The sequence below is a fragment of the Yarrowia lipolytica genome, chromosome 1A (genome assembly GCF_001761485.1).
Source record: "Yarrowia lipolytica chromosome 1A, complete sequence".
Classification (NCBI taxonomy): Eukaryota; Fungi; Ascomycota; class Dipodascomycetes; order Dipodascales; genus Yarrowia; species Yarrowia lipolytica.
The window spans coordinates 1008554-1035683 of NC_090770.1; the positions used below are offsets into that span (position 1 = coordinate 1008554).

A 27130-nucleotide genomic window follows, 5' to 3' on the forward strand; every position below is an offset into this window, starting at 1 on the left:
TAAATAATATACAGTATATACTGGGTTACCACATTTTCTCGCTGGCCTTCTTCTTCTTGTTCTTCTTCTCCAGCATCGCGATGTGGGCCTCATCGTCCGCAACAACCGTATGGGGATGAGTCTTACATGCCTGATAAGTGCAGTAATCAACCGTCTGCAACCATGGGTCATTCCATGCGTCGGAAATGTCGATTCGCTGCAGAGGGTCAACATGCAACATCTGGCCAACCAGCAACCGCACCTCCTGGGGTAGGCGCGAGAAGAGCTTCTCAGCGCCAGAGCCAGGCTGGATATGGGGAGCCAGATTGAGGACAGGGGAAGTACTTTTAACCAGCTTCTCGGGGTTACTGGCCGAGCGACTGTCAGCAGTCTCCAAGAACAATTTGAACGACGAATCCGAGAGCCGGGGAGCCTTCCAAGGGAACTTTCGCATCAACATGCAGCAAAAGACGATTGCGGCAGACCAAATATCGGCAGGGCGTGGGTCGTATTTGACATTCTGGCACACCTCGGGAGCAAGGTATGGATCGGAACCAACGATTCCATAGGCCTCGTGAATGGTGGAAGATTCGGGATACTTGAAGATTGCAACGGAGCCGAAATCGATAATCTTGACAATTCCAGAAGCCGTAATTACACAGTTATCGAGTTTCAGGTCCCGATGAGCAAGACCCATGTCGTGCATGTATTTGATACCGGCCATGATCTGCTTGAAATCGCAGTAAACCTCCTCCCGAGTCATCTTACCGCTCATCACAATTGCGAACAGGTCGTATTCACAGTACTCCATAATCTGGTAAATTTTCTCACCCTCGTAGATGATGTCGACTGTCTCGACAATGTTGTTGTGCTTAAGAGTCAGTCCGATGCAGTACTCGCCACTAATTTTCTTTGAATAATCCTTTTGAGTCTCATAGTTATTCTTGCGGCGGAACTCCTTGACGGCGAAAATCTTCTTGTCCTTGTTGCGGCTCACCAGACGAACAGAGCCTCCAGCTCCCTCTCCCAGGGCTTTTCCGGGCTTGGAGTAATGCTTAGTGAGCGAAGTACGTCGGTCGTCGTGCAGAGATCTGATTGCATTGGAGGACGATGAAAAAGTCGATGTGATGGATGACCGGGATGCCGATCGGGCTCGTCCGGACGAAGACAGGGCCTTAAGATTAGGGGTAGAGGAGTGGGATGACTGGGACCCCAAGCTAGAACCCCCCATGGTAGAGTTTGACCCGAGGACCGGCGACTGGGCGGTCGGACTAGAGGCATGGCTGCCATCGGGTGCGGTTCCTGTAACAGCAAATATTTCACCGTTGTCGCTGGGGAGCTTATTGTTGCTAGAATGTCTCCAGGGCTTTTGGAAGAACCGCTTGAGGTCCGAAGTTGATCCGTGAGAGTTGGACAGCGATGCAGATGAGCCCGATGAGGGCAGAGGGCTGTTGGAGGCCATAAGGTCAGCTTGACTGTCTTTTCTCGATCTCGAGAAAAGAGACAGTGACGAAGGGCTCTTGCCGAATGACGAGCCACCTGGACTATCTCCTCCAGAAGATCCGCCGAGCGACAGCCGAGACGTATCCACAATGAACCGAGGTTCAATGTCGCACTGCTTTGTGGATGACATGCCTCTCATGAAGGAGGTTCCAGCAATTCCGGGTTGGATACCCTTTGCTTTTCTGGGAGGAGTATCCGAGGCGCTGTTTCCGTTCCACGACTGTTGCGCTGCTGCTGGAGATGAGCCTCCAAGCGAGAACTGAGCCTTGCCGTGGTTGACGCCGTTGTGGGCCGTTTCCTCTGAGTGTCCTGAAGTGGAGTAGTGACAGGTGTCCTGCGAGGACTGGGAAGTTGAATAGGTCATGTTTGCATCTGTGGGGGCTGGAGATCCGCCTGGTTGCGAGCCCAGCAGTTTGCTCAGCGAAGACATGCCAGTGGTGTGTGTGTTGTTGTTGACACTGGTCATGGTGTCGAGTGCTAATACAGGGAGAGAGGAAGGCCGTGCCATGATGATCTGTGCGGGATATTAGTCCACTGAGCTTAATGTTAATGGCTAGATGTGGTGGTTTTGTAGTTGGTGGAGTTACGGTCTTGTATGGACGGCTGGGACAGCTTGTAGCTCCTCGGAGAGGCTGTAGTAGTTCCCATAACTTTCTGGGGCTTCGCCAAGCCCCCAACTGTTGTAATGACCTAATGCTCCACACCCCCCCACATTATTATGGCATCTCCAGTCTTCCCCACAAGATTGCTGTGTAAGATAGGACCCTTACAACACCAAAGTGGCTATATTACAAGAAACTAAATCGATTATAAAAACCATAAGATCAGATTCTGATTCAAATTCCTTGCTTTGTAACAATTAACATCTACAACATCACCTGGTTCTCCTGGTTCACAGGTTCAACCATCGTCTCACCTGTTAGAGTTTCAACTCAACTTCATGACAAATGGACTATACTTTCTGGATCCTCCAAGCCTGGCAGCCATAAATCAAGAAACGGGGGACAAAATATTAGGGCGGAGGGGGGATTGTTGCCTTTCCGATCTCTACACTATCCCGATCGCATAAACTTCCACGTGACGTCACAAGACAGCTCCAATCCTTTCCCGGTCGGCCAGAAAAAAAAAGACGTTGAAAGCTTAAAAATGACTGGCCGGGAACGCTTGGTCGGGAATAAGCGGATCTAAAGATAATGATGTAGAATGGGCGGCTACGCGAGCTTGGGACTGTGCACGTTCTACAGTGAGCAGCACAACATTAAATACCAGCCGAATCCGCGAGTAAAAACAGTCTTCAGAATAGCTACAAGTAGACAAAAGAGCTAGACCTGGTCCCCGAATAAACTGCACCTTCCAACTAATGCAATATACCGCCCGCCATTTGGTGCTGTGCTTACCAGTTTCAAGTGGACTAATCTTGCCCTACAAGTACAGTGAACTGAGACAAGCAGCCGAGTTTGCAGCTGACCCGAAATTACAACTTGCACAATACCTACAGTACTGTATGTACATTGGTCATTTATGGCGTCGTCATGGAATAAACAATGTGGAGTTTGTGGTCTCACCAGCAACAGATTTAGACTGTCCGACACACACATTCCAGGTGATATGGCTGGTCTGACGTCAGTGTTGACTGTTTTGGATCCAAAATCTTGTTCGTGACATTGGCGACACACTGTAATTTGCTACACACTTTGTAATTTGCAGTGGTAAAAGGTCAAGAGCAATGGCTTCGATGACAAAGCGGGATGGCGGCAAAACACGGCAGTCAAAGCGTACAAGACCTGTATGTACTGTAGTACACAGTAATATCCTCGCGCATTCCGTACACGACTTGGCATCATTGCTTCCAAGCAGCATGTGCCTGACTCTCATTCAACTCATTTATTAATAATAGACTGTGGCATTTCTCGGATTTACAACGTTGTACAAAATAACCTACAAGTACATTGTACGTAAAATGTACGATATTTGTAGGAGTGTAGTTAAATTACTTGTACAGCTACCAGCATCGTAACCACTTGTACAAGAGAGGGGACGTACGATATGATACGACAGTACTACTAGGGCTATTTTCATGAACAAATATAGAAACAGCGAAAGGCCATGTGGTATGTCGGAAAATATCACCCAAGTTGCTCAGATACGAGTAAATCAGATTGTATTGTCCACATGCGCAGAAGTGGGAAGCACACGATCTCCGACGCTTTAGAGTTCATTAATTTCAGTACAGTATGTACAATAAACTGGTACGAGGACAAGTAGGTGGTACACTATAAGCTATCTCACCACGTTGAACTCTGGGGATGATATTCTTCAAGATTGCCTATTTATGGACGTTTCACACAGCCGTATCTCCCCCAGTGCAATCCATGTGGCTTTTGTTGCTATTATGTCCCATTGCCGTCCTCCAAGCAGAGGCTAGACCTGATGATATTTAGCTCGATGTCTGACTTCATGTCTTAGATAGCTCAATATAGGAGTGTAAATTGAGGAGTCCGCATGGGCACCATGTTGTACGAATACTGCACTTAAGCGAAATTGTCAATGAAATTACTTGTGTGAAATACCATATCATAGTTACAAAACACAGTATCTACTATCGTACGAGAGGGTTCTTGTACTCGTATGTCAGTATGGTCCCGACCATACCGTGCCGGCTATACCTCATCTCTGCTATTTTTGTCCCATCGAACCTGTTTGCTTTTTTCAGAAGTATTGTAAATACTGGGGTTGTAATCTTCGAAGGGAAATAAGAAATTATAAGTAGTATGTACTGCACCGGCAGTTTTCCAAATGTTTTAATAACTCATTCAAATATGTGCAAATGTCTATATTAGTGCTTATAATCTGTCCTCTAACAAACAGAAACCTCAATTGTCTTCTTAGCCAACCGTCCAATCTCACCTCCCTCCTTTGCCAACAACTCCAGGCCATGGTGAAGAGAGCCCAGGTAGGTTTTGAGAACCTGGTTTCTAGCCTCCACGTCCTCAGTGATGGAGGTAGTAGTGGCCGAGGTGTTTGTACTTTTGAAAAGGTTGAGGTGCAAGAAAGGGTCTGAGTTGGGGGGCTGTGTGAAAAGTCTGCTCATGGGGTGGAACAGTGGATTTTCAGGCTGTCGTTGTTCAATGACGACATCGTTTCCAGAAGCATCCAGCAGTTTGATCTCCTTGTATTTCACACCAAACTCGCTGAGACCACTTCTCAGAAACAACTGTAGGCACTCCAGGAATGACTTCTTCACACTAGCGGCCTGCTTGCCGAACGCCAGGCCTGCCGTGACTGAACTGGAGCTCATGGTGAGTTGCTGATCAGTCTTCTCATGGGACCATCCAAATAGCGCAAAGAAGCAGTTGAGTGTCTTGGCCCAGTACTGACGCTGAAGTACAGAGCAGATGGAAAGGTCGAAAGAGTGGCTGAAAGTGTGCGATTCGCCAGTAGCGGGGGTCACCATAAGGAGCAGGAACTTTGTCGAGTCTGCTCGAATATCAGGAGTAATGTGAGTCATGGCGGAATGGATGTACAGAGCCAAGTTAGGAATATGCAACGAAAGCGGACTGTTGGCGGTGTAGAACTCAGGCTTCAGAGTGAATTTGGGCTTACTGATGTCACTCAGCTGATTCGCAGGGACAGGATCAACCTGACCCGGTTCAAAACACAGAGCTCTCAGTAGCAATAGCAACTCTGCTCGCACCTTTTCAGAAAGGTCGAGAACCAGCGGAGCGGCTGCGTCGACAATTGGCTTGATGTTGACGCCGAGATCGTCGCTGCTGGCCAAATACTTGTTCCAGGCGTTTGTGAGATAGATAAGAGCCTCTTTTCGAGTACCAGCCGAGTGATGCTTCAGCAACAAAATGTGATGCTTAAAGTCTTCGTTGTTCAGAGGCGATACTGTGCTACCAACAGGGACTCCTCCAGCGCCAGTGATGCCTTTAACGATACTCTGGTTCGGCAGGGAGATAGTTTTTGCTTTGAAACTGAGATCCGTGTGTGTGTTGCTCTTGGGAGCGGTCTTTCCGACCTTGAGCTTGGTCTTCTGGAAGTCCTTTTTCTTCTCCTTCTTTTTTCGTGCTGATACCATAATGTTTGATAATGATGATGAGATGGTGATATTTTTTGTGTGATCCGCATACTGCATGCATGAAAACACTGCTTCTGCCACTGTCGCGAAGACAGACAAAACCTTATCTGCCAGTGTGCGATCCAGGCTGTTGAAAGACAGCTTGAAGTACAAGTACAGTATGTACATAATCGGTAGTAGTGTCAGTGCAATGAATATGTTACCTGTAGCTACTTATAGGGTTTCTGTTCGAAATTGGAAAGAATGACCAATTTCAGGGAAAAAAAAAATCCTCATATCGCCGTCTAAGAACATATCACCCACAAATTAACAGGGTCAAATAAATCAGCTACTCCACGCGATAAATTCAATATGCTGTTTTTTGAATACAATTATACTGTAGTAGCCCTCGTCTCTATACTTGGACACGTTGTTGACAGCCTTGAAAGCACTTAGTAATCATCAACCTTAACGCACCACTGCATCATTGATGCCACCACACAAAAGGACATCAACGACAAGACACTAACATCACGAACATGTTGCCTCAATGGTACAGTACGCTTACTACCAAGCCAGTGTGAGTATTTCCACGATTGTCGATGGCGTGATTCTTTTCACTAACGATAGAAAAACACTTAATATCGCCAACCCACAGACGCCCCCCTCGTTCGGAAAGAGCGGAAAGAAGATTGTCAGCAAGCAGGCATCCGAACACGAGCAGGATGTCTTGAAGGTCAAGAAGGCATGGGACATTGCCCTTGCTCCGGGAAAGTCGCTCCCCATGAACTTATTCATGTCTTACATGTCTGGATCGTCTCTGCAAATCATCCCCATCACAATGACTGCCATGATGTTCTTCATGACTCCTCTGAAGTCGCTGGTCACATGCCACAAGCAGTTTGCTAGCTTAATTTCTCCTACCAACAAGTCGCAGATCCTCATGTGCGAGGTAGTGTATGTCCTGATTCTGCTCGCAACTATGGGTGCTGGAGTGTGGAAGCTTGGACAAATGGGCTTGCTGCCGAATACCCGATCCGATTGGTTAGCTTGGGAAACCCCCAGTGTTTATCTGGAGGTTGTTAATAGATGATGGGGGCGATGGTTACGGTATGAGAATAGCATCGGTCCTACAGAGGCCAGTGCACTCACAGGTTTCGGATCCGACACCGTCAGTTGTCGCTGCCACCCTGCTCATATAAAAAAGTTATTACTTTGAAAATCTCCTACATTCTCTGTCTTTTTATACAATCGCGTAATCTATCAACTTCATAGGTGTCGAGAGAGACCTATCGTGGTGTCCATGTCTGCACTCATACCTGCCGCTCAACCTCCCCAACTGTACAGTACATACAGTAACTGTACTCGTAGATGATGTACAATAGCACACTCTACACTACAGTAGTACTAACTTCAAGTAGCAACTGAAGCGAGAAAAATAGGCTTTCTAGTTGGTATCACCTACGTTCTTTGGCGGCTTGCGCTTCGCGTCCTTTTCTGGTTTCAACCGAGAGCCTACATTCAAGTTGCGCGTTCCTCATTCATGAGTTGGAGTTGCGCCCTCTACTTGTACCCCTTGTCTGTTATGTACAGTTCTGTATATTCGGGGCAGCAGCTCTCTTCTAACCGGCAAACGTCACAACGAACCCCACCAGCCTGGCACAGCAGTTTCGGCAAGTCTGCTGCTGACAAACATGTTCTTGGCGACAAAGCTGAATAAATGATTGTACTTGTATGTACAGTACATACTGCACTTGTAGTTGGTGATTATGTTTACTCTTCTTCATCGTAAGTGATATTCTAAGACGTTATCAGCTTTCGCGGGCTTATGTTCCAGCAGAGCAGGGAGAGCATGGGTGTCGAGATACAAGGTACTGTAGGCGTAGCAACACAAGTACTGTATGTACTGTATGTACTGTACTTGTACTTGTAAGTGGCACCCCTTGGACATGTTCTGCTTAACATGTCAAAGAGTATTAGTATGTCTGCTGGACCAGACACCTGCTTCTGACGTAGCTCTATAGTATGTACTTTGTATCTCGACAAGAAACTACGTACGAGTACGTGTTGAAGTATTGTACATACGTCTAAAGCATCGCCGACTCATAAAAGTTCATCACTTAATTATATACAAGTAACTACAAGTAGTAACTAGCCCATAACAATGTCCTCGTAGACACCCTCTGTCCAGTCAGACCAGGCTCTCCACAATCCTTCTTCGAGCTTCTTCACCCACTGTTTCGTGTCAAATAATCGTCCAGTTTCTCGCTGACTATACAATAATTGTCTGTATTTGATCAAGGTAGGCAATTGAGGTTCCGAGATCAGACTTAGAGTGTTGTTGACATACTTCTGATTGGAGTCAACCACAAGATCGCGGTACATAGCTTCAGCTTCTGCCGAAGGAGGATGAGGAATGCTGGCGGCAATAATGCTAGAAGCTACCCGTGACGACATTTTGTGATCATGCTTAGGAAATGTCAGAATTGGGGTTCCATTCCAAATCACATCTGCAGCTGTCGTATGGGCATTGCACTCAGGGGTGTCTAAGAACAGGTCGCAAACTCTTGATCGCGTGACGAAAACATTTTTATCAGTGACGGGCGTGAACAAAATTCGCTTGTTGATATCGTCAGTCCCTTGATACCACTTCGAGGCCATCTCCCGGATCTTACTCTCTCCAGCGGGAGGAAACTGGAGCAGCCATAGGTATGCATTGGGCTGTCGCTGTAGAATCAGAAGCCACATGAAGAGTGTCTCGGGTGTGATCTTGTACAGCTGGTTGAAACTTCCAAGTAAAACAGCCTCCTTCGGAATATCGGGGAAGATCTGTTGTCTCAACTTGGCTCTCTTGGAAAGTTCGTGGTCAAATGGAGGCAGACGAGGCGTGCCAGTGGAGTCTCCTTCCTCCTCAATGCTTGCATCGCTGCCCCTCTTATCCATTTTCGAGTCCAAGTCTCTAGAGAAGGAATCATCCCATTCGTCTTTTTTGCCATACAAATAGTCGTCGCTGGAGTAACCATCAACCAAAGGGGAGTTCTCCAGCTGAGAAAGAGCGTACTTCTGGATATCAATGTTGCTATATTCCATTTTGTGGGCAGATGCAACAGTACCAGTACCACAAGACCGAGGTGACTTGGGCTTACGCACCTTGCTGTGAAAACGAGAAAGGCTTTCAGAGAGAGTAGAACCCTGTTCATACATCTTTCCGCTTCCAACAGGAGCTCGAGACACGCTCTTTCTCACTGCAAAGCAATCTGGGGCTGTCTGTCGATGGTCACAACAGAAGAAGCTGGGCTGGCAAATGATCAGTTTCTCGCTGAAAGAGTCTCGCTGTCTCTCCCTACTTGAAATACTGTCTGAAAAGATATAATCTATCCATCCTGCTCCCAAAGTACCAGCATATCCCATCAGGCTGACTTGAACAGGGACAGGTCTAGCCGCAAAGATATCATTTCTGGCTCCTTTTGTGTACCCATTCAAGTTTACCAAGATATGGATATTGTCCTTAAGAATAGTCTCAATAACCTGATGAGTGGACATATTGCTAACGTCTCTCACCAGGGCCTGCTTTTCAATTCTATGACGGTAAGAAGATCCATCCGACGAAGTGGTAGCATAACAAATCGGCCTGACTTTTGTTGTGTCATGGAGACCGAACACAGACTGCATGAGATGGGCCAAGGGGTGATCGACGAAGTCCGAACTCACATATCCAACGTTGAGAACACCTCCATTCTGCCCGGGGCTCTTTGGGGGTTTGAAAACATGTCGAGGCATCCAGGGCTGGCGTAGGGTGCTTACAGAGATCCGCAGAGCAGTCAATTGAGCAATGCCCAACACCTGTTCACGGTCCAGAGGTAGCGTGAATGTGTGGAATGGGCTTACAGTTGAGGCTGCAGGAACGTGTAGCAAAGGGGGGATCTCGGGTCGCGGAAATTTATCAGAAGAAGCATCAGGATCAAGATACCATCTCAGTTGGCACAGTCGGGTTGCTTCTTCGATGGCTCTGACAATCTGGGTCCCCTCTCCTCCCAACTGGCACTTCGGGGACAAATAGGGCAGTAGTTTGTTGATTATGTCGTTGTCCAAGTCTCCAGTGGCGTTGGTGATGTCTTGAGCTAGAGAAGGGCTCTTGTAGACAATGCCATGGCCCCAGATCTTTCCGTCCTTGAGCTGCTCGTTAATCACACCAATGAGTCGTGTGATCCAGCCAGGGGTGTTATCGAAGCACACCATCCCATCGTCGTCCACTCCACAGAGTTCCTGAGGTGACTTTCCGCGCCCTGCCCAAGAACAAATGGTGCTGAGACAATTTGCCAGTCCACATATGGCCTCTGCGAAACCAGGGTTGGCTGCCACAGCCTTCTTGTAGTACTGAATGGCAAGACTGGTTTGTCCGTTGTCCTGATAAGCCGCTGCAAGATTACCGAGTGCTGTGTCAAAACCAGCGTCGCATTTAACGGCGTTGAGGTACATGTCGATAGCAGGTTTAAGTCTTCCTTGCTCTTTGAATAGTGAGCCCAAGTTTGTGTACAGATGGGGGTGTTTGGGGTCGAGGGAGAGGCCATATTGGTAGTAAGAAAGGGCCAGGCTTCTGACATGGTTTCGGTTGGGCATAGATGTACTGAGAGAGTTGAGCAAGATTCCAATATTGTTAGCGGTCGAAGCTGAGGGATTGAGAGATAGCGATAATAAATACAGGGAAAGAATGTCGTATAATGTTGGGGAGCGGTTGTTGAAGGAGATTGCGTGGTCGGTTTTTCCCGAGTGGATGCCGTCCTGTAAGATTTTAGCCAGATTCAACAGTGCATTAGCAATGGTAATTGTGATTGATTGGAACAACGGAAGAACAGAAGGAGGAACAGTCACACGGCCATTGTCCGAATCTGACGAAGCTAGTTCGTACCCTGATTCTCTGTCCTTCGTAAGCCTACCAATCCCTGGACATTGCAGAAGTGTTAGGCGGAGCAGCAAAGGGGGCAAACCCATGTCTCCGTACAGCTTGAATCGAACCCTCATGGCCTTCTTGGGGCTCACTAGAAGCGCAGAGGTTGTTGAAACCGGAACGCTTGCTACATGGTCCCGCTCTTCCATGTACCATGCCAGCATGACGTTTGAAATGGTTTCCGTGAGCGTTTCAATTTCGGATGTAGCAAGATCAGTAGATTTGCCGAGTGCAAAGTTGACCATGAATTTCTGAGCATCTACCTTGCTCCATGAGAACTGATCAGGTCCTAGCTTCAAATGATCTGGTAGTGACGCTAGCATTACGACCTGTGCGAATACCTGCACGGCCTGACCTACCTTTTTGTGACTGTAGTGGTTGTTTCCGAGGGTGTGGTAAAGCGACAGAAGCTTCTGCCACGACTGGAGAGTGTTGGGGGCGATGTCTTGTGCGATCGTCGCGTTGATGCAGGTACATAGTGTGGTACCAGCTTCTATAGGTCGAGATTCCGCCATCAAAACACTGGAGAGTTGCTCGGCGGCAGCCCAGTACCCTGGTTTTGCCCTTAGCGTCATTCTCCACCAAAATACTGCGTCCTGCTTATGCCCGGCTGTAATCATTGTAGTTGCCTGGTTGTAAAGGGCTTCCGCGTAGTTGGGTGCAAATAGCAGAATAACAGAGTTGAGAAAGGCACTCTTGTCGAACAGCTTCATTGAGAATGCCATGCACCCTGCGAACAGGTATCCTTCCAAGGCTGTTGTGTAAAGCGCTCTGAGCTTGGACTCGTCCAAGGTTCCTGTCCTTGGGATGTCTGTGATAATAGAGTGCACTGTAGCAATGAGGTTTTGATGTCGAGCTGCTAGATCTCCATTGGAGTAGAAGGGCTGGATTTCTGTGTTAGTCAAGATAATGAGGGCAAATTAATTAACACCTAGAGATGAAATGACGAACGAAACATAGGAAAACATGACATAAACCAGAAAGGGCCTTTAGATTAGATTAGTACTCACGTGAGTCTTCTTCCACGACGCAGTCGAAACTGTCCAGTATCTTGGAGGGTGTGGGGTCACTTGTAGACAAGCTGATGACACCATCCAGCTTGGCAAAAGTCGGTAGCGGATATGGATTGTGTCCGAGAGAGTGAAGGTCTTCGGTGGCCGTTATGATATCTACCCTCTGAGCAATCTCAATAATGACTCTGCGACTCCACAACTCCAGAGTCGTGACCACGGCCTGTTTGACTGCGAGGGAGACTTGCGTCGATCCATGCACCTGCTGGGCCAGCTTCAGCACGATATCAATACTCGGAGGCATTGGAGTGAGTGTGTCGGTAAGGGGAAAGAAATGGTGATATTTTCTGGTTTCCGCATGAGGCGAGAAGCCGTATTCAAAAGCAGCTCACTGGGACTACTACTAAAACGTAGGGGAGCGTTCCGCGAACCTAGAATTGGCAGATAGAGCTTATTTGCCTATCGCTTGCCCTTTTGTCGTTACCTTGCTCGCGTCAGGCGCAGCGCTCGCGTCTAACTCTTTTTTTGGAAGCGATGGTGTGACTTCAGGCCATCAGAGATCGGAATGAGCGAGGAAAAATCTAGGAGGAGGCGGGGACATTATATATTTGCCATTTTATTACTACAGACAATACAAAGACATGTTTGAAATGGCTAATAGCTTTTTTGTGAGTTGGCGACAGCTGTCCAAAAGTACATTGCTACTTTTAGATCGACTCTAAATATTCTTGAAAGCTAGTAGCAACAAAAGCAGTCCTGGACACAAAGTACGCTAAAAAAGGCCTCAGAAGGAAAAAAAAAAAAAAAGTCTCCCGTATAGCTTGAGACCCATGTCCTGAATGTATACCCCTTGGTGCCAAAATACGGGGTCAGCACTCTTCAAAGTCCAAATTTCATTCAAACTTTAATTTCCCCAGCCCAACCTACACCGTTAAACTACATGCTGTTGCGTATTTGATGTCTGGTGTGTGTGGTCCAAATAAGTATAATTACGTCACACATCATTGCCATTGTTGCTGTGGCAACTACGGTTTGATACAACGGAACTCTTTGTGCTCGTAACCTCGTAAACGACGACTCCGACGTTCATAAATACATCCTATTCACCCAATAGGACCGGGGTGAGATGGATGGCACGGATCAGTACAGTACTGACCATAGTTTGCTCGAGCGGCATCACCAGCAATCGAAGTTCAACGTACACTCTGAGCTTGCGGTGGAAACCACTTGTAAGTTTGTTATCACCCCCCCCCCATTGATGTGTGTGCGATTGACTTGGCATGTGAATAACGTGCAGGTACAACAACTAGATGCAATGGCATTTATGAGAGTTGCTCGGTTTCGTGAGACTGAAACTCTCTATTAACCACAAGAGGTATGATCCTACTTGTAGTTATAAAAGGCTGTACTGTACCTGACTGTTATTACTATTGCTGCATTAGCGAGTGTTATTGCCGCAGTAGCGCATGTCTTGTCATTACTGTACATTAAACTGCATCGATTGCTCCACTCACGTGGTTCAGGCTCCTGCTATGTAGTTGCTAGTTGAGTAACTTGCGAGATCCAAAACAATCCTCTTGTGTAAAACGGAATGATCACCCCATGGAGTTGTTCTTTTCTGTCCCCAGTACGATCTGTAACCCGGCTCTCTTTAACTTTTTCTTTGTCTGCCTCCACGCACTTTCACTTGCGCTTCGGGCAGATGTTTCTTTTATCTTCTTTGTTCCTTGAGATGTCTGGCTGACTGTGTACATAGGGAGCTCCATTACCCGCTTATCTACCCAGTCTCCATGTCGCCTACACGGCACATCTCGCGTATCTTTAACCTAAGAACCCGGACATGAGCTTCACATCGCTGAGTTTACTGGAAGCTGTGGGGATACGATGACACTTTTGGTGAGATGAATTACGAGTACATTAATCCAGGAGTTGAACCACATCTAACGGGACTGCCGTAATTGAAACTCCATAGCCCAGATCTCCACTTGGTGACCCCTGATGCAACGGCAAAATAGCCGTTTTGAGACAGGCAATGAGATATGGTTGCTGGTCCCCTTCACTCTTGCTTCTCAAGATAGAAACTCGATCGTCAGCATACCCGTGGCTGTTCTCAACTTAGTCGCCTAAGAACGTCTCCTTAGTGGCTGGCCTCCAGCAACCCACTTACGATACTTGTCAATCGCAAAAACAGTTCTTTGGGACGGCTCAGGAATGAAGCAATCGTCATACAGCAGGATATCGTTAGCAATCGAACAGAGCTCCTCCGCAATCGCAATCGTTCAACAGCCTCGTAATCGTCATAATATTCCTAGTTCACTTCAGAAGCGGCTGATCTGCAGTAGAAGATTGTCTCCTAGGACAGTCCCGGTTTACTGATTCTCCAATGGACTCAGGGTTGTGGTCTATATCACGACCAGGAAGTTGCAATTATGATCTCGTCAAAATGTAGTTCGACAATGGCGATTTCGGTGACGTCAAACTATGCACCCACAAAATTTGTGAATGTTGAGGGAAACAATTGACATTCTTGCTGAAAGATGTATGTACATACTGTACTGGTACTTGAAGCTTGGAAATCAGGAATTCGTATCAACAGCTTGTTGTGCGTCTCGAATAGGTATAATTATGAGCTGAAATACTCGTACACGGGTACCCTGTCGGCTGTTGTGTTAAAAGACGACTCAATTTTACTCGTACTAACCAGAAACTAATACTTGTGACTAAGACGTCTGTGAGATGGACTAAATAGCCAAGTACTTCTAACCTGGTACATATTATGATAACAGGTGGCATTTCTGGTATGTACTGTAGTTGATTAATGTGTGTCTTGTAGATAGCAGCACCTATTGGTCTGGAGTCTCCAATGTGGACAAGTGCACACCCTTCTGATGTGCACTAATGTACATACTGTACTACAAGTATCTGAACGGGGTGTCCTGGGAAGTGGGTTGTACTTCAAGTAGTTATTAATACTCATACTGTATCGTACATAACTAAATATTAATAATTAATAATCCTACATATGGTTTTGAACACACCATACATCCCGAGAAAGTGCTTTACTACCCGTTAGCTGGCCTCTCTGGGACCTTCACGTACTTCTTGTTCAGACTCACCACAGTACTCAATTACATGAGTTCGTGAGCCAGTGTCGAGGTTCCCATGATTTATTTGAGTTCTGTTAGCATCTCGTTTCCAATGTCTTACGTGTGTTTCAAATGGGTTCGAATGTCTTGCCACGGTCTACTTGTAGTTTTAGATGCTTGTTCAATTAGATGCTCCCACATCGTCGAGTATTTCGTTGTGAACATAATGTTGAAATGCGACATGGAGTACAAGAATCTTTCCGAGTCCTGTGCGGTACATGTGTTGTATATCGTAGGTCGAGTCGACTGTTCATCACTCAAAATTACCCTGTTGGGCTGCAGCATAAATAAGCATGTCTCAAGCATGAACCCACCAAACAAGTGAGCATCGGGAAATGCATGGCGCGCAATCATTTGTAGACGGATTCTAGAATCACGGGCATCGACTCCAAGCTACAGTAAGATACTCGTACAGCAAGTCCCATATCGAGCTCCCCAAATTTACATCTTGCAAGTTGAAGTTTATCGGTGTTTGGGTTTTCTTTTCAAGCTGATAGCGCTTAGGGTTACAATCTAACCGACTATGGTAAAAGAAAGATTGAAAGAGTAATGTACAGTACGCGTCTTATGTAAGTGGTAGCACCACACAACTCATCTGTAGGAACGGAGGAGACCGTTAGTGGCGTAAAATAGGGGCTTCTTTCTCTTTATTTCTTTCTTTCTTCCACTGAACTGGTTTCTCTCTTCTTGGTCTTATGTAACCCGTGCCTCCACGTTCATTTTCTAGCAGCAAAATGACTGGTGACATTGCTAGGTGATAATCTTTTCCAATTAACCACATGTCTCATATAGTTAGCCCGAGTCTAATGACACTGAAGACTCCCGACTCGGGGTGGCTACTTGTAGTTTCGTTATGGAGTACACTCTGAGACGACTTCCTCCGTACTGTACTGACGGTCGTTTGTCTTGTGTTGAAGACTGAAGTAGATGTTACATGTTCCCGGAATCTTCATTGACGCTTCGTAGCTGACGCATGGCCCTCTTGTAGATATTCCAACGGATGGTGTCTCGGATATCTCCGTCTGATATGAGACACGAACCATAGTATGTATAGTATGTACAGTAAATAAGGGGGTAACCGGAACTTCTTAGAGTGAAATTTCAACAGTGCAATAATGGGCAGTCCTCGGTATGTTTACACTATATATGACAATGTCCTTTCACGTGCGATATAGTATTATTATGTACATAGCTGGTGGTGTTCTGTGCCAGCTACATTATTTCCGTGCCTGTTGAATCGATGCACATGTTAGTTGAATAAATAATATCTCTTCTGTCTTTCCTATCTTTTTCCAATGAGTGTCAAAAATTCGTCTCGAGTCTTCTGGGCGTCTCTGAAGCGGCCAAGCATGCAACTGGTGAGCGTGCTACTACCGCTCTTTTGCACGCCTCGGGATACCATACACATGTGGGAGGCTTCAATCACCACTGCCACTCCCTGGGGCTCCAGAATCTCCCACAAGGCCATAGCCACCTGCTTGGTGAGTCGCTCCTGAACTTGCAGTCGCCGAGAGAACATCTCTGCGAGACGGGCAAGCTTACTGAGACCCAAAACTCGCGAGTTGGGGATGTAGCCAATGTGAATCTTGCCGAAAAAGGGCACAAGATGGTGCTCACACAACGAGAAGATTTCGATATCTCGAACAATGACCATTTCGTCATGATCCTCTTCAAAAACAGCCCGCTTGATAACATCCTTGACGTTGTCTTCGTAGCCCTTTGTGAAAAACAGCATGGCTCGGGCGTATCTCTCGGGCGTCTCCAAGAGACCTTCACGGTTTGGGTCTTCTCCCAGCTCTGTCAAAATCGTCTTGACTGCATCTGCAATACGTCCTTCACGGGCTTTGGCCTCCTCCTCAGTCTGCTCAAGACGAGCTCTAGCACCGACAGAAGGCCACGACAGGCCGTCGAAATCTATGGGGGGGTTGAGCGTGTATGGGCTCGCCACTCGGGTGTTGAGAGGAGTACCCTCCTGTTGTCCAAGGTAAGAGTATTGCGACAGCTTGGATCGAGACGATGAAACGGAGCTAGATCGAGTAGAAGGCAGGGAGGTGTTGACGGTGGGGTGTTGGGGCTGAGGCTGGTGCGGTGCGGGAACTCGTCCGTTCACCTCTGGTCGAATCGTGTTGGTCGAATCATGTCGTTTTTCGAATGCATTGATTCGTTCGTCGTCGTCAAACCCAGACATTCTTTGTTAGTTAAGCGCAGGAAGTGAGCAGAAATCAAGTCAACTCTTTATAAGAGATGGCACTGGCGTTGCTTTGGATCGCAAAACAAATGGGTATGTTTCGATACTCACGTTTCTGATTGTGTCTGGCTCCTGTCCAAAATTAATTTTTCACAATACCTGAGCTTGGGACTTTTTAGTAGTAGAGTTAGGCTTTGACCCGGGCACGTGCTCTGGGGAAGAAAATGGATGAGTCCAAGAAAACGTTTCAGGGCTGCTAAAGTGGCGATCTAAAGAGATGAATCGACACTTATTACAATAGGCTACATTATTTAGTAATTTATTTTTGCTACAGTCGCCACCAAGACTTTCAAACCTTTGTCGGAAATCTTCCTCGTTTACCCCGTATACTCAGTGTGCATATGCGGGAAGCATACAGGCACATAGAGCGACTGTTTGGTGTACGAGTTCAGTGCGAGTCATAACTATTGAAGATCATAATACTACAAGTAACACAAATGCACGTGTCTACTAGGTGGTATTTAGTATCCTTCACCTCTTATAAGTACAAGCATTGTACTTCATCCACTACAGTTATGTATGTCCGAGACTCGTACCTGGTCTACGTTTTTTTGGTCAGATATTATTCGGCTCCATTTTATTCGTCCCTGGCAACGAGACAAGCTTCACATGTGTCGAAAAGCAGTATCTTTCGATTATGATGAGGAACCTTGCCTGGAAATGGAAATACTAAGATATATCGTCCAACCATGACGATATTCGAATGATACATGTTATACATGTGTTCACAAATATGACTCAGTGTTCCTGGTTAATAAGCAAGGCTTCTTTTTTAAGGTTGGGCCGTTACGTCATGGTGCTAACCGAGAGCCGCACATATTGCACATATCGCACGTGTGGTCATGTGATCTAAAATAAAAAATCAAACAGATGATCGTTTCAAAGCTACAGTATCAGTACAAGTGAAAGTGCCGGGTTCTTTTGGAAATCATTTACCTTTTTCTAATTAAGCAGCGGTTAAAAGTGTTTTATGTGAGCGGTTAATCCGATTTAATGTTGTATTTAGGGTGATCGCATGTCCAGCAGTATGTACAGTACAGTAATGAAGGTACCTGCACCATGTATGATTTGTGAGAGTGCCTGAAGAAGGGTGTTGTTCGTATTCACTGGCTTTCTACAAGTAGTATGTTTTTGGCACCTTTGTGTTTAATCGGTGCTGTTTGAGCTGATTTGATTTTCTCCGTGTTTATTCTGCAGCTTTTATTCGACCTAATCTCCTAGAATTTTATTATTCTGCCCCTTCCTTAGTAATCACGCACAGAACTCAAATATCACGGTTGCCATCCAAAACAACACAAACGGCATTATTTCTCGATAATGGATTGGGAAGGAAACGAATGGGCTGACTCGGAATGGACGTCTGCTGAGCCGGCCAAGGAAGAAGTGCTCAGCGCTTTCAAGCCTCTTCCAAAGGACTCTCCGACAGCGGTGCTCACCCCTGAAATTGATGATATTCACGCCTGGGGCGACGTGTTGGAAGAGAGAAGTAGCCCTCGGCCTACCTCAAAGGATGCCAGTGATGTGCGGAGGAATGGAGGAGTTGAAACGGATGAGAAGCCTGATCTGTCAGAGTCTGCAGCTGTGGGTGAAGCAACTGAGCAGTTACAGAAGATGCAGCTGGAGGAATCAGAGGTGGAGGACGACACAGAGGAAAAGGAGCAGAATGATACAAAGCTCAATGCTCTAGGCCTAGCACCTCCGATCTCAATGTCTTCCATTTCGGTGGACGATCCCCACTGGGGTAGTGATGTTGAGGCGGAACCAGCGACAGTTAGTGGAGCGGAAGAAACTACAGAAGCTGCGGGAACTACGGGAGTCACAGAAGTCACTAAAGAGGCAGTTACTGAGACGTTATCTGATCTACAACCAGATTTGGCCGTGCCTGTAAAGCCGTTTTCGCCTGTGGAAGTGACGGAGGATGAAGGGTGGGGCAAGTCCGATATTGCAGTGAAGCCCGTTACTCCCGCGGCTGAACTGCAAGAAGGATGGGGAGAGCCAGATTCAGCTTCTAAAATGGCATCTTACAATGATACTGCTGCTGTGGAAGAAGCGATGAAGACAGAGGCTCCTCTTCCTGTCGTGGAGGATGAAGGGTGGGGCGATGGAGGAGATGGAGGAGATGGAGGAGATGGAGGAGACTGGGGTGATTTCGAGGAGGGCGAAGGATTTGATGATCCTGGGCCTGTTACCGAGGCGACTGCCACACCGAATGTTATCCCAGTAACCTCAGTAAAGAAGTCTGCCGTTCCTACTACACAACTCGAATTTCCCCAACCTTTAGAAGAGTTGATCGTTCAATTGAGAGGATCTGACAGTGCCGATATCGAAGAGGTGAAAACCGTTACGCCTATCCTGTCGTACCGAGAAAAATCGCGAAAGCTGTACAACTCACTGATTCGCCCAAACTGTCAGTTCATCGAGTCCAAGCGAGCTAGCGAAGATAATGTGGTCAAGTGGACGGGATCCCAGTTTGAGAGTACCCTCAAGGGGGAGATCAGGAAGCTGCATGAGAATGACTCCAAAAATCTCAAGCGGGTGTTCAAGTTTGGCTGGAGCAATGGGGGTACGGAGAGATCTGGCTCCAGAGGAAGACCTCTCAGCATGCCTCCTCCAAAGAACGGTGAACCTGCTGTCCAAATCCCGGGTTTGTCTCGTTCCTCTACAATGTCTCGTGCCTCTACAACTTCCCCTGCTCCTCCAAGCGGTGGGCTGACCAGATCTTCTTCGTTAAGGGAACGAGGAAGGGACATGACTCGAAACAAACCCCCTGGACTGGTTCAGACCGCCATTGCTGGAGCTGTCGGTCAGCGAGTGGTCTCGAGCTCACCCTCCATGTCTCCTACAATGTCCCCCATATCTCCTTCAGCGCCCCACCATCATCATCATGCGCTGAGTAGTGTTTTTGGTCGGTCCAAGTCTAAGACTCACTCAAAGTCATCCTCGGTCAGTTCGATCACTTCTCCCTTGGACTCCCCGATCGACTCACCTATTGACTCACCTTTGGGATCACCCATCTTGACCAATCTCGTGCCCTCACTGTCTCCTACATTGACAGGAACCCCACCAAGTGGACCAAGTCGAACAGGGACTCCACTTAGTAATGCCCCTCCAGTGGCAGAAGATAGCTTTGCTGACTTCGTCTCCGCCACACCTGTTGCGTCTAAAAACAACTCTCCCATATCTTCCCCTAAAATTGGCTCTCCTGTTGGATCCCCCTTTGGATCCAAGGTGACCTCTCCGAAAATGTCCCATCCTCAGATCTCGTCTCCTTTGGCTGGAAATGGAAACCACGACCTCATGGGTCTAGATCTGTTGGGATCCAACACAAACACTGCCACGAAATCTACACAGCCCACACAGCCTTCGAATGCTCTGGATGACTTTTTCGGGGGCTCAAAGCCTGCTGGAATGAAGCCTGCCGCATCTCCTTTGGATGACATCTTTGGTTCCAAGCCAGTAGCGCACCCTGCTCCTAACAAACCCGCACAATCCCCGTTGGACGACTTCTTCAGCTCCACCACTAAGAAGCCTGATCCCCAGCCTGTGAAAAACAGCGGAGCCTCTGGATACTTGGGCACTGCCGATGGACAGAAGTCGGCAACCACTGCAAGTGCAACTGGCAACCAACTAGATGATTTGTTTGGCTCTTCTACGACACCCACCACCAACGCTGGCAATAACATGGGTATATTTGGTTCTGGCTCTACTCAACCTGCCCATAAGGGCTCTGACTTTGACATCTTCGATGACCCCAAGGCTAAAGCGATTCCCAAACCTGCTGTCGCAAGTACTGATAACGGCTCGGAGTTCGACATCTTCAACGCGGCACCTACCAAGCAGACTTGGCAGCCGCCTGCTGACCCTCTGAAGGAATCTTCTGCGAGGTTGTCAGGCTTTGAAATATTCGACAAGCCTTCATCCACGCCATCCATCCAAATCGACAGCAGCCAAGCTGAAGACGACGAATGGGGTGACTTCACTGACTCAGTGGCTACCACGAACCGACCCCGGAAGAACTCGTACAACAGTGCTGCTAGAGTATCATCCAACACTCACAACGTTCCTTCTTCCGAGGTGGCCCAGTCCATCTCGCAGTCATCCACGCAGTCTCTGTTCGACACCACTTTTCTGGATTCGGCTATGGACAAGCGACACAAGTCAAAGTCGCCTTCTCGGTCTCCAATTGCTCCTATGAAACTGGCCAAGAAGCCCGTGGCATTCGAGCTTGATATGGGTCCTCTCCAGCCTGGATCCAAGTACAAGCAGCAATCGGAAGACAAGCTGGTCAACGACATTGTTAACTCTCTGCCTAACTTGGACTTTATGGCTTTCGTGTAAACAAACCATCATACACAATAGAACAATGCATTTAATGAGAAAGCTGTAGCATTTGTATTTCGAATGCATGAAAATCTTCCATGTCACTACGAGTAGTCCGCAAATTTAGACGTCTTTGGAGGTTTTTCATATCCAACCTGTGGCATATCCAAAGCTTATGTTGATGTTTCAAAATGCAAGCGTGTATTCGATGATATTGTAATTTAAACCACGAGCATGAAAAATGTGCCCCACCAAAATCCAAATCCGATAATGCACTCATGGCATGTACGCAGATCGGGGGATATACGGATTTGTGGCTGCAAGAGTTGGAAGCCATTTTTTTGTGGCAAAAAACGTTGGCTGTCTGGTTCCAATTATTATTTTTTACCTCGGCTTACAGTGATCGGCATGATTATAACGTGCGATAAGATGAGATGACCTGCACCGCCCCGCCACCACAACCACGTTCTTTTTTTCACGCTTCCTGTCTTAAGTGCATTACGTGCATGGACAAGCAAATGTTGAGAACACCCTGTAATCCGGTAAACTCAACTGTTGAGTGAGACTCGATGGTCTCTGGAATCTTCAGCGGACGGCATGATGTTTGACCACGGCCAAGAACTTATTAACCCATAAGCCGAGGCCGGTTATTGATGTAAGCCGACAGAATGCAAATCCAAAAGAAAACCGCTTTGTATATTAATGGGCAACCAAATCGGTGATGCACAGGAGGTTCATTTCAAGGGACCGCACGTAAAAATCACCTCATTCTCTTATCAGGCTTTCGACCAGCAGGTAAACATAACCTATCCGGCCCATCGCACGGTACCCACAAGAAGTAGGTTGCATTTCTGTTCTTGTTTGTGGCATAACCCTTCTGTGGCACTCGTATATGCGTCCCATGTCGATCATTGAAGCTTAAGACGCGTTTCAAGGATAGCAATTCAGCAAATTTTGAGGTGTCTCTGGTGAGCAAGTCCAAATATTATCGTATTACTGAAGTAAACGAGCTCATATTACCATATTAACACCGTTTAATCTTCAAAAAGGCCATTATTTCGGCGCGCACGTGACTTGACGAACGGCATTGATTGGATATCGTAAAGTTTGAAGTCACGTGTCGGCCGTGTGGTCTAGTAGCTATGATTCTCGCTTTGGGTGTGAGAGGTCCAGGGTTCAAATCCCTGCTCGGCCCGTTTTTTTTGGCGAATATTTTATCATTTTCCCGTGTATTTTCTCCCCCCGACAAGATAGCGAGGTACAAGGTTGAGGTTGACATCATACGATAGTGCAGCTAGTGAGACATTTAGCCGGGACGAGTTCTTGTTGTCACGTGACGTGTGGTGAACGTGATTGTTTCTCTTACAACCCGAGGGCATTAGTTTGTCCTGGCACATGTCTGTTATCATGACTTCCTTGTGTGTTCACCACCAACTGATACACGTGTCGTGGCCTAAAGTTGTGCCAAAAGATGTTAAACTTTGGGGCATGTTAATTTTCACGGCCATATGCACCCCGGATTGTTGGGGAGAGGGGACAAGAGGATGTGAGTGAGGGGTGGGGGGGGGTGGTCTCCCGAATGCCATGCCTTTAGTATGGTGGGGACTAAGTTACTCCAAATGGACCTTTCAGCAAAAGAGTCGTTTAGTAGCGGAATAATAACATGGTGGGATTTTCGATTATCTCTTCAATCACCCCCTCAATTGCATCGCCTCAATCTTGTCTCTGTTCCTCCCCATCCCATCCCTTGGTGCTGGAAGAGCCAATAAACTCATGGCTCAAAAGGGTAAGATCTGCACTCAACATTGGAAGAGACTATGGATATAGAGCGAGTATATATATAGACAATTTGACTGGTCGCGACGAGACCCAAGTAACTACTTCCTAACCACAGGATACATCTGCATATCAGTACGAACGGTCTTCCGTGACTATTTCTTCGTGTTTTATCGCCACCGCCACACACGCCTCGCAATATTCACCACAGTACAAACACAGACTCACGCAAACACACCACCAACTCTAAACCCCTGCAATTAGTGTGATTTAAAACACCCTCAGTGCCCCACTCTGTCGACACACTCCAACAACATGTCGGTCAACATTCTACAAGACGGTCCTCTTCCCGGAGAGCCGCCCAAGGGTCTCGCTGAGGAATCCCACACCTCCACAGACAACCTGTGGAGCGAATTTAACAACTTCCGAGCAGATCCCGTGTTCTTCTTCCGCGATCTAGGCCGACATGCTCGAAGTAAGGAATGGCGAGCCTACGACGACTACATTGGCCAGCCTCTGTTCTATGAAGGTCACGTGGAGGAGATCGCCGACGCCACGCTCAACAACAAGGCTGTGACTAACCGAATCGAACAGCTGGCTGACTTGCGAGTGGCCAAGGAAGCAGAGGACCGCAACATGAGCGAGTCGGACAAGAAGGCCCGAAAGGCCGAGCTCGAGAAGCAGCTGCAGACCGTGGCCCGACAGAACTTTGAGGCCATGACCTGCCGGTTCGAGCACAAGTCGGTTGTCAAGACGGTCTACTACCTGACCAAGCAGATTTTCGGCCGAACCTACCACCAGGGTCTCCACGTCAACCTGCAGGAGATTGAGATGCTCAAGGCCAGGCAGCGGGTTCTGCAGGAGAAGAAGGAGTCCATTTTCTTCATGCCCTGCCACAAGTCCCATCTGGACTACATTGCTCTGCAGGCTCTGTGTTTCCGAGTCGGAATCTCCATGCCAATTATTGTTGCTGGAGACAATCTTAACTTTACCGGCGTGGGTCCCATTCTGCGAAACCTCGGCGCCTTTTTCATCCGACGGTCCTTCAACGACGACAAGCTGTATGGCTCTGTCATCCAAGCTTATATCACCACCCTGCTCCAGAAGGGTTACAACATGGAGTGCTTCATCGAGGGTACCCGAAGTCGAACCGGAAAGCTTCTGCCTCCCAAGTTTGGTATCATCAAATATGTGCTTGACGCCATTCTGTCGGGAGCAGTCTCCGATACTTGGATCTGTCCTGTTTCTACCCAGTACGATAAGGTGGTCGAGACTGAGTCTTACGTTCGAGAGCTGCTTGGAAAGGAGAAGGAGAAGGAGAATCTGTTTGCGTTCCTTTCCGCGGGCTCCATTGTCAACCTCAAGCTTGGACGAATCGATGTCCGATTTGCTGAGCCCTGGTCTGTCAAGGAGTTTGCCTTTGATATGATCAACAAGGAGTGTGTTCGAGTGGGTGTCCAGGCCTCCACCGTGGACGCAAAGAACCTGCCTGCTCCCATCCACCAGCGAATCCTCCGATCCGTTGGATACAAGGTTCTTAACGATATCAACAAGGTGGCCATCATTATGCCCACTTCTCTGATTGGTACCGTGCTGCTAACCCTCAAGGGATCTGGTATCTCTCGAGGCGACCTGATTCGACGTGTCGATTGGCTCATCAAGACCATCAAGCTCCAGGGAGGCCGAGTTGGTTCGTTCGGAGCCAAGACTGAAGACATTGTCGATAACGGCCTGACCGTGCTGGGCCCCCAGCTTGTGTCTGTCGAGTCCAAGGGTCTCATTGAGCCCATTTACTCCGCCAAGGATACCTTCCAGCTGTCTTACTACAGAAACCAGGTCATTCATCTGTTTGTTTCTGATGCTATTGTCGCTGTGGCTCTGCATTCGCTCATCAAGCGATACCAGAACGGTAAGGTTCTGCCCCGTGTCAACATCTCCGATCTCATTGTTCAAGTGCAGTTCCTGTCAAAGCTGTTCTCTGGAGAGTTCGTCTATGGCATTGATGGTATTCAGACCAACCTGGAACACACCCTGGCTTCTCTGCAGCAGATGGGTGTCATCGAGTGCTCCCCCGACCTCAATGTTGAGCAGGGAGTCGGTCATATCACCATCACCCTCGAGGAGATTGACCGAGACCGACAGACTCTGGAGTTCTTCGGTTTCCTTCTCTGGCCTTTTGCTGATGGTTACTGGCTGGCTGCTCTGGCCATGTTTGCCCTGGTGCCCACCGAGGCCGACTACGAGGAGCGGGCCAAGTACCTGCTCACCGTTCCTGACTCGGCTCGAATTACAGCCACTAAGGACCCTCTGACTCTGTGGGTGCAGGAAAAGGAGCTTATTAACCAGGCCCAGGTGCTTGGTAAGTCTCTGTACCACCAGGGCCAGATTAACTACTATGAGTCTGTCAATAAGGAGATGCTGAAGGATGCTCTGACCCAGTTTGTTGCTGAGGGTATCTTGCTTGCTCGGCGATCGTCTTCTGGTCGATCGCCTCTCCTGGTGGCCATTAATCCCGACTGGCTGCCCTCTCGAGCTGTTCGAAAGCTCGACGCCTTCAACAGACTGAACACTGGTCTGGACACCTCCACCAATGTGGTCCAGATTGGAGAGATCACTCCCGCTGGTAAGCTGTATGACTTCTTGGAGGCCATTTCGTACGGTCGACGAAAGGTGTCCCAGCGAAACATTACCGATATGCGAGTTATTCGAATGGCTGACGATCTTGCCCAGAAGTTTACCACTCGACAGCTCATGTCTATCGACGAGGCCTCGCGGCCATTGGACGATGCTCTTGTCAAGGTCTCTGGCGGTAAGGGCAAAAAGCGAGGCGGTAAGAAGAATTCCAAGATTTAGGAGGTACTATAATTGTTTATTTATGTTTGATATGACCCTGTGAGTTGTAGTTGCCTTTCTGTTATTCCTGCCGTATGAGTTTATAAGTTGCACGTGGTTTGTGTTGTCTCACACCATGCTGCTCGCTGTCACTCTCACGTCAAGGCTTGGTCTCGCTTCTGGGGTGCAGCACAAGCAATGTTATTATTCTGCGATCGTTGATATGGTTCCTTACTGTACAGTACATACTCATGTATGATTTCCCATAATCGCGGACTCTGTTCTCTTGTCTTCTTGATGAGTGGTGCTGTGACGGTTGATGACGATGGCGAGGTGTATAACCAAGAGACAAGAAGTCTACCATAACATATCGCGAAACGGTCTCTTTGAAAATCATCACCTCCTGATTTAATCTCTCGAAGAGCCCAAAAAATCGGTGCTTAATTGCGAACGAGAACGGAGACACAAGTACATACGAAAAGCTAACAAACCCAGCACGTAATGAATGATGGGCCCAACTCAAGAATTCTCTGACCGATATTATCTCTTTCTCCACATTCTGTTCTCAAATTTGGACTTTCCCCTTTCATTTATAACGTTCCGATATTCTTATCTGGAGTTGGGCCCATCACTCATTTCGGACTGGTTCGGGTTGAGTGTATGATGATCGTGCTTGCTATTTCCCTCCCTAGTCAGCCTCTAAACCGGAAAAATACTGGTAGTCGTCTCAAGCTGAGTCATCCAGGTTTGCTGACAAACGAAGATGCTGATCGGTGTGACATGAAGTAATATAATGTGCACTGTACTCCATGTAACGCGTAGTCTGGGTGATGTGTAGTTATGGGTCTGTGTGATGGTTGTTCTTGTCGCGACGACTGCCTATAAGACTTGTTCAAGTGCCTGGGTTGCCATTGTTGGTCAGATATACGGATAGTAGGAGAGTCTGAAAGAACTGGTAGACGTGTAGCCGTGATGGACGTGATAGTGTGATCTGGACATGTCCAGAAATGTTATGGACGTAAAAGCACCATAAAGTAAGATATACTTGCATTACTGTACTCGTATTGTACATACTGTACTTGTACCCGTAGACTCCTGCAGCATTCTAGTCCACAACTCAAACATATCAAGCAGGAAGCATGAATTTTGAGGTGTATTCAGAAGGAGAAATTTGGCAGAGGATGAAATGACTGCCCCCTTGATATTTCTTACTGATCATACCCTGATAGAGCCGGATCGTCGAAGAACGTGAAATTTGAGTCTCCCGAGTACAGTACATACAACTCGCGTACATCGTATACAGATTGC

At 47.5% G+C, this 27130-nt stretch overlaps 7 protein-coding genes and 1 non-coding gene across 8 annotated transcripts; 4 read left to right on the forward strand and 4 right to left on the reverse strand.

Moving 5' to 3' along the window:
- Window positions 1-25: 25 nt before the first annotated feature.
- YALI1_A10105g (uncharacterized protein) lies at window positions 26-1990 on the reverse strand (the record flags this gene model as incomplete). The annotated part of the gene is made up of 1 exon (XM_499936.3): window positions 26-1990. One exon carries the CDS (start codon window positions 1988-1990, stop codon window positions 26-28), a length of 1965 nt encoding a protein of 654 aa, XP_499936.3.
- Window positions 1991-4339: 2349 nt separating this feature from the next.
- Window positions 4340-5731, reverse strand: YALI1_A10143g (uncharacterized protein; the record flags this gene model as incomplete). Its single annotated transcript, XM_499937.2, has 1 exon — window positions 4340-5731. The coding sequence occupies one exon, from the start codon at window positions 5729-5731 to the stop codon at window positions 4340-4342; it is 1392 nt and encodes a 463-aa protein (XP_499937.2).
- Window positions 5732-6092: 361 nt separating this feature from the next.
- Window positions 6093-6635, forward strand: YALI1_A10146g (uncharacterized protein; the record flags this gene model as incomplete). The annotated part of the gene is made up of 1 exon (XM_068281719.1): window positions 6093-6635. The coding sequence occupies one exon, from the start codon at window positions 6093-6095 to the stop codon at window positions 6633-6635; it is 543 nt and encodes a 180-aa protein (XP_068137820.1).
- Window positions 6636-7693: 1058 nt separating this feature from the next.
- YALI1_A10199g (uncharacterized protein) lies at window positions 7694-11804 on the reverse strand (the record flags this gene model as incomplete). The annotated part of the gene is made up of 2 exons (XM_499939.3): window positions 7694-11382; window positions 11501-11804. 2 exons carry the CDS (start codon window positions 11802-11804, stop codon window positions 7694-7696), a joined length of 3993 nt encoding a protein of 1330 aa, XP_499939.3.
- Window positions 11805-15928: 4124 nt separating this feature from the next.
- YALI1_A10254g (uncharacterized protein) lies at window positions 15929-16834 on the reverse strand (the record flags this gene model as incomplete). Its single annotated transcript, XM_499940.4, has 1 exon — window positions 15929-16834. The coding sequence occupies one exon, from the start codon at window positions 16832-16834 to the stop codon at window positions 15929-15931; it is 906 nt and encodes a 301-aa protein (XP_499940.2).
- A 1377-nt stretch (window positions 16835-18211) lies between these two features.
- On the forward strand, window positions 18212-21232 carry YALI1_A10267g (uncharacterized protein; the record flags this gene model as incomplete). Its single annotated transcript, XM_499941.3, has 1 exon — window positions 18212-21232. One exon carries the CDS (start codon window positions 18212-18214, stop codon window positions 21230-21232), a length of 3021 nt encoding a protein of 1006 aa, XP_499941.3.
- Window positions 21233-22336: 1104 nt separating this feature from the next.
- On the forward strand, window positions 22337-22409 carry YALI1_A10309r. The gene has a single exon. It is a non-coding gene; the product is annotated as a tRNA-Pro (tRNA).
- Window positions 22410-23305: 896 nt separating this feature from the next.
- On the forward strand, window positions 23306-25843 carry YALI1_A10318g (uncharacterized protein; the record flags this gene model as incomplete). The annotated part of the gene is made up of 1 exon (XM_499942.3): window positions 23306-25843. The coding sequence occupies one exon, from the start codon at window positions 23306-23308 to the stop codon at window positions 25841-25843; it is 2538 nt and encodes an 845-aa protein (XP_499942.1).
- Between the last annotated feature and the right edge of the window lie 1287 nt (window positions 25844-27130).